Source organism: Lepus europaeus, chromosome X (genome assembly GCF_033115175.1).
Source record: "Lepus europaeus isolate LE1 chromosome X, mLepTim1.pri, whole genome shotgun sequence".
NCBI lineage: Eukaryota > Metazoa > Chordata > Mammalia > Lagomorpha > Leporidae > Lepus > Lepus europaeus.
In genome coordinates, this window is record NC_084850.1 from 80975432 (window position 1) to 80989271 (window position 13840).

A 13840-nucleotide genomic window follows, 5' to 3' on the forward strand; every position below is an offset into this window, starting at 1 on the left:
CGGAGATGCTATGGTTCGCATTTTTCACACTGTGTCTGTGTGTACTCGTGTGTGTTGGGAGTGGAGGAGGGAAGCAGGGAGAGGGAGACAAAAGGAGAAGGGGGAGGGACAAAAAGAGACAGAGAGGGACAAAGATAGGAGAGAAGAGGGTGGACGCAGTGCAGTAAGAGCAGATGGGCGGGCCCCTATTTCTTCCGCTTTACAGTTTTGCAGAGGTCCAGCCCTGCCAGCATCTAGCGCTGAAGCGTGGGGGAGGGGGTGGAAAGGGGAGGGCCCGCACTTCCTCTGAGCGTGCCCAGCCAGGACTGCCTGACGGATAACCTTCTGCTCCAACAAGGCCAGTTCCTCCACGCCGAGACTCACGCCTATTGTGCCAGGCACGGCGCACTCGGCCGCGCAGCCCCACAGGTGGGATCGGCCGGCGCGGGCCTATGGTTCCCGCCAGGCTAGGCAGTGGAGCGCCGCACAGCGCGCCTTCCCGCCTCCCAGCCGCCGCCCCAGCAGTTCCGACCCAGCGCCAGCAGGCCTGCTCGGTCGATCTTCGAGCCGAAGATGCGGCGGGGCTGGAAGATGGCTCTGTCCGGGGGGCTGCGGTGCTGCCGCCGAGTACTGTCCTGGGTGCCAGTGCTCGTTATTGTCCTCGTCGTGCTCTGGTCCTACTATGCCTACGTCTTTGAGCTCTGCCTGGGTAAGTGGGGCTGGGCACCTAAGGTGGGGAAATTATGCTCCGGCATAATCGTCTGCCCTACCCTTCACACTGGTGTCCCTTGTGTTCTTAGCCCTCAGTCTGCGGTTTTTGTTTCGTTCTCCGAAGAGTGACCTGTCCCCAACCTCTGCCTTCCCACATTATCTCCTGTGCCCTCCCACGAGGGTCCCGCCATGTCACCATCGCCTCCCAGCTAGGGATTCTTATTTCCTTGTCCTACCCACAGTAATTTCCTGGCTGTTCCCATTAGGGCCACCCTTTCTCATACAAGGCAACCCCTGGCGCCTTGTGCTCTGGTTCTGGGGATCCCCACTTTACCCAACTGAGGAAACAACATACCCCGTGTCCTTAAACTGCCCGCTTACCACTGTGAATTCCACCACTGCGTCCAACTAGGAAACCTACCGTTTTCCCTCCTACTGGAATCCCTCTAGGATTCCATACTAGGGATTTCTTGCTAAAAATCTCAAAATATTTCCTCTACTCCCTGGCTCTCCTTCCTCCCCCCTCCCCCCGGGGTCCATCCTTTTCCCGAGATCGTCTCACACTAGCTGAAGTACATCGTGTCTTCATCCACTTGTGACCCCAAGGTACACCTTGTTCTATCCCACTGTGATCTCCCCCTTACAGCAGTAAGCCATTCTCCTTCCGGGTGGGCTCTCCCCATTTTCTCATCTTCTCCCAGGGAATGGGAGTTCTACACTACATTCTCTCCCCTCACACTGGAGCTCTTGATTGTCTCACACTGTGTTCCCTCCAGTCTCCTGCTTACCTGCTTTGAGGAGCACTCCACTCATTCTCATTAGGGAACTCACTTTACTATCTGATACTTCACACTGGTGACCCTGCTTTTGTCACACGATGATCCTGCCTTGTCCCCCAGCTTCTCACACTACATGTTTCTCTTTACTCTCCCCAAAATGCTCCACAATCTCACTCATCCCTTCAAAGGGCCACTGTCTTGTAATCATGATTCCTCCTTGTTACCATTTTTGGGAAACCCACTTGGCACTGCTCTTCACTATTATTATTTCCTCTTAGTTCTCTCTAGGATTGCATTTGTCCTCTTTCTTCTCAAACTAGGGAAACCCTATCCATTCCCACTAGATATCTAATATTTTGTACCTCCTCCAATGGGAGTATCATTTCTTGTTCCCTCTATTAAGACCACTTCATTTATAATTCTGTGATCTTCTCTTATACCCTGTCCTGTCGCGTTAAGGAGCACTCCACCTTCTCCTTTTTATTTTATTTATTTATTTTTTTTGACAGGCAGAGTGGACAGTGAGAGAGAGAGAGAGAGAGAGAGAAAGGTCTTCCTTCTCCGTTGGTTCACCCCCCAATGGCCGCTACAGCCGGCGCACCACGCTGATCCGAAGCCAGGAGCCAGGTGCTTCTCCTGGTCTCCCTTGCGGGTGCAGGGCCCAAGGACTTGGGCCATCCTCCACTGCACTCCTGGGCCATAGCAGAGAGCTGGCCTGGAAGAGGGGCAACCGGGACAGAATCCGGTGCCCCGACCGGGACTAGAACCCGGTGTGCCGGCGCCTCAAGGAGGAGGATTAGCCTATTGAGCCACAGTGCTGGCCCATCTTCTCCTTTTTATAAAATTGTTCCCACAGTCTATCAAGTACTTGCAAACTCAGAATTTCACAGTATTTCCTGATACAAACCCCAAGTCCCTCCCCAACTTGGCTTCCTCCTGGTTCTGTATCTTTAATAGCCTTGTAATGTTCTCATCAACTCACAACAGAATTTTTTTAACACTCATTTTATTTATTTGAAAGGCAGAGAAAGGGAGAAAGAGAGAGAAGGCACTCCCCAAATAGCTACAACAGCCAGAGCTGGGCCAGTCTAAAGCCAGGAGCCAGGAACTTCTTCTGGGTCTCCCATGTGGGTGCAGGGAATCAAGCACTTGGGCCATCTTCTGCTGCTGCCAGGACATGGGACACGAACCAGTGCCCATATGGGATGCTGGCACTACAAGCGGTGGCTTAACCCATCACACCACAATGCCAGCCCCCACAACAGAATTTTTATATTATATCTTATCTCTTCACAATAGAGCTCCCACTTTTACCCGCCACTAAACTCTTCCATTGCCCTTGTCTTCTCACACGTTGAAGAATTTCCATCTCCTCTGAAAGTCTACTATTTTCTTAGCACTTCAATACCATATTCCTACTGCCAGCACCCTTAAATTTCTGATCTATTATGTTTCCTATTCATTGACTGTAAGGTTCCAGTATATTTCCAGTGCCCTCACATTAGGACTCCTAATTGCCCTATTGGACATCCCTTCACTCCAAAGTCCTTCCAAGACTCCTTCATTTCTTCATATCAAACTTTTCTCACCTTACAAATTATAGCTGGGGTGCTTTTTTTTTCCCAACCCCAGGACCTGACACCACTTATAACTTCGTTCTCATACATATAATTTAAATTCTCTTTCTTTTTAATCATGCTTTATTTATTTAAGAGAGAGAGAGAGAGAGAGAAAGAGACAGATACCGCTCCCATTCTCTGGTTCACCCCCCAAAATGTCCACAGCAGCAGAGACTGCGCCAGAGTTAGAGCCAGGATCTGAGATCACAATCCAGGTCTCCAATGTGGGTAGCAGGAACCAAATTACTTGAGCCATCACCACTGCCTACAAGGGTCTGCATTGTCAGGAAAGCTAGAGTCAGGAGTTATGGCCCGGAGTTAAACCCAAGCACTCTGATGTGAGACACGGGCATCTTAACTGATAGACTGAATGTCCACTCCCCCTTCTCTTGCAATAGTCAACTCCCAGCTAGACTGGGATGAACTATAGACACAAGAGATGACCCTTGCTTCCAATATAAAGTTTGAATTTTCCTTACCTTCTTCTTGAAGATATTGTGGGAAATGCAGAAGGATCTCTTAAAAATAAATTTTAGTGAGTGAAAAACATGTAATGTTATACAAATGGTTATTTGTGACTTGGGGTAACATTTTAGTGTCTTCATCCTACACAGGAGAAAATTTTCTAGAAAAAAAAATGTCCAGCTGGAACTTTAAAAAAATTTCATTAGTTGACTACTTAGATATGGGTTTATGCTGTTGTCGTTTTTATCTTAATCTATTATTAAGGTGTATTAAGCAGATTGTTCAATGACTGTGGCTTTTTGAATGACTGAAGGGTCAAAACTTTAATTCCATTATTATGGTATGGACATTGCTCCTAGGATCAATACTATATGGTAAGAACTATTAAATGTATTTTGGAGTTTCTCAGTAATGACTTACATGAGCTTTTCAAAAAAAAAACCATCTTTTTAAAAATTAGTAATGATAATGCCTAATACTTATAATGTGTTTCCTCTGTGCCAGATTTGAGGTACTGTAGATATATTCACTTTTTATATATTAACTCATTTAATTCTCAAAATAACCATATGAGACACATATCCCCATTGTGCAGATGTGTAAACTGAAGCGCAGATGAACAAACTGAGGTAAAGACCAAGTTAGAATCAGTGCAAATAATCAGCTTTCTATAAATTCTTACTTAACTGCATACTGTTAAAAACTGAAAGGTTGGCCGGCGCCGCGGCTCACTAGGCAAATCCTCCGCCTGCGGCGCCGGCACCCCGGGTTCTAGTCCCGGTCAGGGCTCCGGATTCTGTCCCGGTTGCCCCTCTTCCAGGCCAGCTCTCTGCTGTGGCCCGGGGAAGGCAGTGGAGGATGGCCCAAGTGCTTGGGCCCTGCACTCACATGGGAGACCAGTAGGAAGCGCCTGGCTCCTGCCTTCGAATTGTTGTAGCGCCAGCCGCAGCGCGCCGGCCGTGGCGGCCATTTTGGGGGTGAACCAACGGAAGGAAGACCTTTCTCTCTCTCTCACTGTCTAACTCTGCCTGTCCAAAAAAAAAAAAAAAAACCAAAAAAACAAAAAAAAAAAAAAACTGAAAGGTAAAGCTTAGGACTTTTGATATACTTGCAAAACACTTGATACATGCCAGACACTGTTTGTAAGTGACTAACATATACACACACACACATACACACGTGCATTCATAGGCACACAAGAAAAGCACGTGGCCATATACTTAATTATAACAATTTTAAGAGATATATACTATCAATATGCCCATTTTATAGACAAGCAGACTGAGGAGCATACAGATTAAGTACTTTAACAAAGGTCACAGAGCTAGTACATGGCTAAACCTATATACTTAGACAACTTGGATCCACACCCTATGCTCTTAACCACTGTACTGTCTTAATACCCTGCCTCCTCTCTAATAACATAGAGGTCAAAAGTTGTGACTCACAGGCCAGAAGTAGCCTGCAGATCTATTTTATTTGGCCCACACATGTTTTCTTAACATTTTGCCTCAGTTACCATTATTCAAAAATCAGGAAAGCAGAGTAGTACATTCACAGTGTTGTGCAATCATCACCTCTATGCAGTTCCAAAAATATTTCCATCACCCCAAAAGGAAACCTCAAGGGCATTCAGCAGTCACTCTCTATTAAAAAGGGCCTGGATTGGAAGTGGAGCAGCTGGGACTCAAACCTGGGATGTCAGTGTCTCAAGTAGCAGCTTAACCCACCGCACCACAACACTAGCCCTGTTAATTCTTTAAATGTTAAGCAGAGACTACATAAATAAAATAAAAGTTGAGTCAAAAAATGTTTAACAGAATTCACCATTGAAGCCATATGGGCCTGGGATTTTCTTTGTTGGAAGGTTTTTTTTGTTTTTGTTTTTGATTTTGATTTTTTTTATGTTAGAGACTCCAATTCCTCTCTTGATCTGTTAGAATTTCTGTTAGAATTTTCTATTTCTCCCTAATTCAGTATTGATAAGTTGTATATTTCTCAAAATATATCCACTTTCTTTCAGGTTTTCCAGTTGTTCACATGTAATTGTTTGTAGTAGTCCCTTATGATCCATGTGTTCTTGTGGGTAAAAAGGAAAGAAAACTCAAATAAATAAAATTATAAATAAAAGAGGAGCTCTTATTTATTTCTACTCTAGTCTTTATTATTTCCTTTATTCTGCCAACTTTGGACCTGGTTTGTTCTTTCCTTTTTCTAGTTCTTTGAAATGCAAAATTAGGTTGTTTGAGATTTGTTTAATGTAGTCAGTTATTGCTGTCAACTTCTTAATTCTTCTTTTGCTTCATCCCAGACATTTTCATACATTGTGCTTTCATTTTCACTTGTCTTGATATTTTTTTCTTTTTGATGACCTCAGGGTTGGTTTTAATCATCTGATAATGGACTCCTTAGTACTGCAATAAACAATCCAAGCGGTGGCCCAACCCATTGTGCCACAGCAGTCACCCCTACTTGCACATTTTTAAGGTCTACAACACAATATTTTAACACATATACAGATCTTAAACCAATTGTATTAAGAAACCAGCCTTTCCATTTTCTCATCTTTTCTTTGTGTTTGGAGCCTATCAGCTCCTCTCTTCTAGTTTTTTGTACAGAATATTATACATCATCATGAGCCATAGTCACCTTACTGCGTCACAGCACACCAAAATCTATTATAGTTACCTACTGTGTTTTATTACCCATTATTCTACATCCCCCATTCCCCTCCCCCACCTTTCTCAGACTCTTGTAATCCTGATTTCTATCTCTTATTTGTATTATCTATTTGATGAGACATTGTTATCCTCATTTCCTTTAATTCATTTTCCATGGTTTCCTATAACTTTTTAAGCATATTTAAGACAATTGATTTAAAGTCTTTATCTCATAAGTTCAATCCCTGAGCTTCCTCAAGGACAATTTTTATTAATTTCTTTTTTCCTGTTAATGAACTATATGATTCTGTTTCTTTGTATGCCCTGTAATTTTTTTTGCTGAAAACCAGACATGTTGAATGTTATAAAGTTGCAACTCCAAAAATCAGAATCTCCTCCCTCCCTGGGGTTTGTTGTTGCTTGCAGTGAGCTGTTCATATTTGCTTGTTTAGTGACTTTTCTAACCTATATTCTAATTCTATTCCTTATGCATGTGTGGTCTCTAAAGTTTCTGTTCCTTAAATCTTTGGTTACTTAGTGGTTTCATAGATACTTCATGAATGCAAAGTGTCAAAAAATAGAAAAGAAAAAAACATATACTCCTCCAGTCTTTGCTGATTGGCTTTTTGTTGAGTATTCCTTGAACTCTTATCCAGGCCATTTGTGGCCATATTTTTGCCTTCACTGTGCAGTACTTGAAGGCCAGCAATAAAGGTGAAAGCTTGGAGTCTTCTTAGGCTATTTCTGAGCATGTATCCTATCTAGGCTGTGTGCATGCAATTCTCTGTTCTGTGGTACACATAGTAGCTTTTAAATACCCTTATTCCTCTACCTATATTCTTTGTTCACCTCTGCCTGGTCTATCTGTTGCCATGAGTTGTCTCTTGTCCAAAGCTGGTACAATACCTGTGTCTTTAAGTACTTCTGATCAAAACTACCAGGAAACTTCTCTGGCCCTGAGAATACCCTGAGTCAGACAAAATATAAGGAAGCCTTTATGTTGTTGGTCTTTGAGGGAGTCACAAGACATTCAAAGCTCACAACCACAGTAGTTTAATAACAAGGTCCATATTGCTTCCTCTAGCATCAGAAACCTTCAACAGGAGTGTGGGCTGCCACCCTCACAGCCCATGATGATCTGGGTTGTTGAGAATAGTACAAAACCAATTTAAAATGTCACATTATTTTCCTACAAAGCAACAGTTCCCTTTTCCACCATGTATTCCCTCTTGATTGTTGGAAATTTTTTTTTATTATATTATAGTGTTCTGCAAAAATTAGTTCTGACAAGTTTTACCAATTCACAACTCTTCTATTTTTGGTGATCAACAAAATCCATTTGGGTATTAAAAAATAAATAGATCTAGGAATTATTTTTACACTAAATGTAGAAATTCTTCAAGGAAAATTAGAAGAAATGAAAACTGATAATACAAAAAAAACCAGATGAACATTTTAACATTTTCTACAAACCAAGTTTCTACAGAACTAAAAGCTATCCCTTCAAGCCTGTATGAATCATGGTATTACCACATCTAGAATGGTTTTATATGTCATTTGTATGCCAAACAGTTGCATATATCACACATGACTAGTAAGATCTCATACTAAACTTCTAAAATGACGCCAGTGATTCTTAAACATGGTTGATAATCAGAACCAACCACTGAGCTTTAAAAGAGTTTTTATTAACAATAATTATACATATTTATGGGCTATAGTGAAGCACTTCAATACATGTATAAAATGGATAGTGATCAAATCAGTATAATCAACATTGACATTACTTTATAATTGGAGTCTTGAGGTTCCTTTCTTCTGTTTCCTCATAAAATATATATTAGGATATTGTGAGCTATAGTCACTCTACTATGCTCTGTAACATTAGGAACTTACTCCTTCATCCTCACACTGATTGGTACCCATTATCCAAATTGTCTATCCTCTACTACTCCTCACAGCCTCTAGTAATTACTATTCTGTGTTCAATTTGAGTTTTTTTTAGCTTCCACATATGAAGGGGAACTCTCAGTATTTGTCTTTATGTGTCTGGCTTATTTCATTCAGCATGTTCCTCTAGCTCCATCCATTTTGCTACAAGTGACAGAATTTCATTCTTTTTATGCATTGCATATACATACATTTTCTCTTCCCATTCATCTGATAATGGACTCCTTAGTACTGCAAGAAACATAGTGAAGCAGGTGTCTCTTTGATACAATGATTTCATGTCTTTTGGATATATACATTGCAATGGGATTGCTGGATCATATGGCAGTTTTTTTCTTAAAGGAATCTCCATACTCTTGATTTTCCTTCATGGCTGTACTAATTTACATTCCCACCAACAGTGTTTAAGAATGCCGGTTTCTTTACCTCCTCACCAGCATTTGTTACTTTCTGTCTTTTTAGTAGTAGCCACTCTAACAGGGATTATATATCATTATGATTTTGACTTGCATTTTCCTGATAGCTAGTGATATTGAGCATTTTTTCATATATTTGTTGGCCATTTGTATTTCTTTCGAAAAATGTCTCTTTAAGCCATTTGCCCATTTCTTAACTTGACTGGTTTTCTAGTTGTTGAGTTTTTTAGTCCCTTATATGTTTTGGATATTATTCCTTTGTCAAATAAGTAGATTGCAGATATTTTGTCCCACTCCAAATAAAAGACCTAAATATAAGACCTGATGAGGTTTTAAAATACAAATTCTTGCACCTCTACCCAGAAATTTATTACATAGAAGGGGCCCTGGAATCTATATTTTTATCATACTGCCAAAGTAACTATTAAGATCCTCCAGGTTTGACCCATGCCGCGGCTCAATAGGCTAATCCTCCTCCTGCAGCGCGGGCACCCCGGGTTCTAGTCCCGGTCCGGGTGCTGGATTCTGTCCCGGTTGTTCCTCTTCCAGGCCAGCTCTCTGCTGTGGCCCGGGAGTGCAGTGAAGGATGGCCCAAGTCTTTGGGCCCTGCACCCGCATGGAGACCAGGAGAGGCACCTGGCTCCTGGCTTCGGATCAGCGCGGTGCGCCGGCCGCAGGGCGCCTGCCTCGGCGGCCATTAGGGGGGTGAACCAACAGAAAAGGAAGACCTTTCTCTCTGTCTCTCTCTCTCACTGTCCACTCTGTCCAAAAAAAAAAAAAAAAAAAAAAAGAGAAAAAAAGAGATCCTCCAGGTTTGAGAATGACTGCATAAATAGCAAATTAATGGCTAGTAAGAGTAACTTTTTCAGATGATTAAATGAATATGGGCATGATTTGCTTGCTTTTAACAAGAGAATAATCAGAAATCAGTTCCCTATTTCAAATTCTGTTTCCACTTCTAACCTAGAATCTAGGTATCTAAGGAAAAAGATGAAAATAAAAGTTGTTCATTTTGACATTGAAAAAATTATTTTAAAACTTTGAGAACCCATAAGTTTTAAAACTTCATACTTGTTTTGTCCTAGACATGTTGTAAAACCTAACATCACTAAAAAACTAACCTTTCTAAGAAAAGTGATAAGAAACAACTTACAATAATTAAGTACTTATTATGTGCCAGACACTCATACTTTATACATATCTTATCCATTAGCCCTTATAACAACCTGTTAACATAAATAACTTTATCCTCATTTTAGATGAGGAATCTGATGCACACAGCAGTTAAATAACTTGCTTAAAAGGTCACAGACAAATCAATGTCAGAGCCAGAATATGAATACATCCAAAATATATGCAATACATCACTGTGAACTCCTTCCAAATATGTCATTAATTTAAAGAGCTTCATGTTGTACATGAGCACACATCTCACTGCACTCCTAATATTTTCAAATTTCCCACATTCCTAAGTTCTTTTGAACTATGCTAATTCAGTAACCACAAGCCACATGTGTCTGAAACCTGGCAACTGAATCTATATGTTCTGGGAGCATAAAATATACAGAAGTTTTTTAAAACTTAGTGTAGAAAGGAATATAAAATATCCCAATAATTTTACATAACATATTGAAAATATTTTATATACTGGATTAAATAAATTATATTGCTAAAATTAGTTTCATTTGGTATTTTTAAACTCTTAAACATGTTCCTACTAGAAAATTTAAACTGCCTAGTTCACATTATGTTTCTGTTGTACAGCACTGATGAAGAATTTCTTCCATACCCTTTTTACCACATTTGTTGACCATCCATCCTCATCTAGCCCCAATTAGGCTTATTCTAGCCATACTCTTATGTGAACCCTACACTGAGCATCTACTAAAAAGAAGTCATAAGATGGGTTTTGATTTAACACAAGTTGTTGTGATAAAAAGCCATTCCATTTACTCTTCCATAACTTTTCTCTGTATCTAGGTGCAAAGAATCAATAAATAGGTGAGAGAAAAGAGGAGAGACAGTGCAAAGAGCTATTTGATGATAACTCCAGTCATTTCACTCTCCAGTAGTGAACTGAAATTTGAAGAAAGCAAGTGTATCACACATCACTCTAGATTCATGCATGGCAAATTACCCGTAGAGTGGCTAAGTGTATGCTTACCCGAGATTCATGATAAAGGATTAATTTTGTCAAAATTTAGTGTGACTCTTGTAACATTTTCATTTTAGATATAACTGAACTATTTTAGCCTCTTCCTCTAATAGTGCACGAGGCAATATTAGAGAAATAAAGGAAAGGCAGAATTACAGATATAAGTGCCACAATCTTTTGAAATGAAGGCCTTTTTTCTCCTCAGGGAATTTTGCAGGAAAATATTTTTCCCTTAGATTTATTGACTCCTTATAGAATTTCAGAGGTGAAAGTCTTTAAAAGTCAAGTCACTGCTGAAATGATGTCTGAATATCCCCTACAGTATTTCCATTTGCAATGGGAAATTCACTCCTTCGCAAGGCTGCTGGAAATTATCATCATGCTGATGATCATCATCACCATCATTGAATTAAATATGTTAACCTGCAGCTGTTATCCACTGATTCTGTCTCTGCCTTCTGTTCTTGAATCATATAAACCAATCCGAGTTACAAATAAGTCCTGCAATTACTTAAAGATAGTTGCCCCCCGCTTAGAGAATTCACTCATCCCAACAACTACAAGTACTAGGTGATCTTCCCTGACCCATAGTGCTGTAGCAAGTGGCCAAGCAAATGGGAGTTAGGACCTCTACTTCTTGTTTAGAAGTGAGTGTTCAGCCCTTAAGTATCAGATGCTCTTTATTAAGTGAGTGTTCAGCAATTTATCAATTACTGTTTATTAAGAATAATCCTGATGCAATTCTGGTCTCCTTCAGTCCATTTTAAGAAATGTTATTAACCCAATTCATGGCCTAGTTGAACCAATACTGCCATGAAATGTGCATGTGCAAAATCATAAAGTCAGGGCCAGTATTGTGGCATAGCAGGTTAAGCCACCAACTGTGACACCGTCATCCTTTATGGGCCCAGGTTCAAGACCCAGCTGCTCCATTTCTGAACCAGCTCTCTGAAAATGCATCCTGGGAAAGCAAGGGAAGATGGCCTAAGTGCTTGGGCCCATGCACCCATGTAGGAGACCTGGATGAAGCTCCTGGCTCCTGGCTCCAGCTTGGCCCAGCCCTGGCCATTATGGCCATTAGGGGAGTGAAACAAATGTCTGTCTCTCCCTCTCTCTGTAATTCTGCCTTTCAAATAAATAAAAAATGAATCTTAAAATTAAAAAAAATCATCAAGTCCCAGGTTGACCCATCAAGACTTCTTGTTTATACTTCGATTTGTATTGTCAAGGTACAAGAGCTGCCTTTTCCAAGCATTCTTAACCAAGAGTCTTTAACTGCAGAAAAAACGAAAGACTTGGTATCAGTCTCCGGGCAGGTTTACTGTAAAAAAAAAAAAAAAGAAAGAACGAATGAACGAACATTATCTAATCAGATTTTTTTTTTTAAATAGGCTTAATACACTTTATTTTTCTCGTGTAAAAACCCTAAGTTGTAACCACAGCTGGAGCCTGGATCCTCTGCACAGACACGTTGGTGTGGGTTTTTACAAGATGAAATCCTGAGAGGGAGACTTGGAGAACACAGTCTCTCCCCAGAGGTCAGGAGTCAGATAGCTGTAGCTCTTGGAGATAGCATCAAAGGTGGCCTTGGCAAAGTTGCCTGGGGTGGCAGTGCAGCCCCTGGCTGAGGTGTGGCAATCATAGCAGCAGCTACCTGGGGACAGGAACCAAGAGTATGCCAGTGCCCCTGGGATCTGGGAATGAGGCACACCAGCACAGAGCTACAGTGTCTGATCACCTTGGAAAGCCCTGTGTGGGGTTTGCCGATCTTGTTCCCCTAGTAGCCTCTCTGCACAGGGACAATGGAGAGCTTGGCCAGGATGAAGGCCCCTTGGATGGCAGATGATGGTGGCTACCTCCTTGGAGCACTTCACACCTAGGCCAACATGACCATTGTAGTCCCTGATGGCAACAAATGCCTTGAACCTTGTCTGCTGGCCAGTGCATGCATACTTCTGCACTGGCATCATCGTCAAAAGTCATCCATGAGGGACACCCCCAGGAAAAAGTCAGTGATCTCAGACTCCTTGATGGGCAAGGAGAGGAGAGAGATCTGCTCTAGGGACTCGATTTTCATGTTCTTAACCAGGCATCCCAGTTTGGTGACGGAACCACTCCTTGTCCTCCTCCTTGCCTCTGCAAGGAGGTCTCCAGCCCCAGCCCCACCCCCAGCCACAACTGCTTCTGCCAAAGGCTGGTGGCCTCCCCTTCCATTCCTTCCACTCTGCCAGACCCTCCTGCAACACTGGCATCATCTGCCACTTGGTGTCCTCTCCAAGAAGCAGCATCTGGTCAGATTCGTAGCCAGACAAAAATGTAATGATTTTAACAAGGCCCATTAATTGATCATTAAAAGGAGAATTTTTTAGGACTAACCAAAATTACACCAGCATTTGAAGGGAAAGAGAAAGTATAACTGATAAAGGGCCTGAAACAATAGCCCCTAGAATGTAGTCTCAATCTCTGGATTTTTTTTTCTAGTTTTTCTGACCCTTAACTATTGATCATTTGGGTAAAAAAAACATCTTACCAGCTTCTCAAGATTGAAAGCCATGTCTGGTAGCTTCTGTTTACCTTAGCATGTAGTACAAGTGCACACAGATAGTGATGATGAGTAAACACAGGTAGGCCTCACTTTGTACAAATGACATTCTGAGCCAAAGTTTTACACATACACACATACACACATACACATGCACATGAAAGTAGTTCAAAAAATTCTTGTAAAATTAATTAGAAGAAGTTTATTTTAGTGCAAAATCTGTTGAAATCCATGCATAACTTTCATACAGTGCATTTCCATGAGCTTTTTGAATACCGCTGTATACTTGATTTCAAAAAATTTTGAAACACATATACATATACACTGATATAGTACATAGCATATATTGCAATTATCCATCAAGAAATTATTGAAAGAAATAGACACAGTACATGAAGAAAGCCCTAGAGACTGGAATTTAGCCCCAACTCACCACTAACTTGCTCTGTGAACTTAGGCAAATCATTTGATACTACTCCAGTCTATTTTTCTCCATCTGTACAATGAAATAAACCAGATAATTGCTAAAGTTCTTTCCAGTTCTGATATTCTGTGAAATCTTAA

General features: G+C 41.2%; 1 protein-coding gene across 3 annotated transcripts in view; it reads left to right on the top strand.

Annotated features, from left to right (window-relative positions):
• The first annotated feature begins 283 nt into the window (after positions 1-283).
• The window catches only part of ZDHHC15 (zinc finger DHHC-type palmitoyltransferase 15), a 97584-nt gene continuing 84027 nt past the window's right edge, over positions 284-13840 (top strand). For 2 of the 3 annotated variants that reach the window (XR_009865075.1, XM_062184267.1), the window contains exon 1: positions 285-688. Coding sequence is in view for 2 of the 3 variants with exons in the window: in XM_062184267.1 (XP_062040251.1) it covers positions 553-688 (136 nt within the window). In the remaining variant the exon portion in view is untranslated. Of the gene's footprint in view, positions 689-13840 lie in introns of all 3 variants that reach the window. The other variant, XM_062184269.1, reaches the window with a different exon arrangement.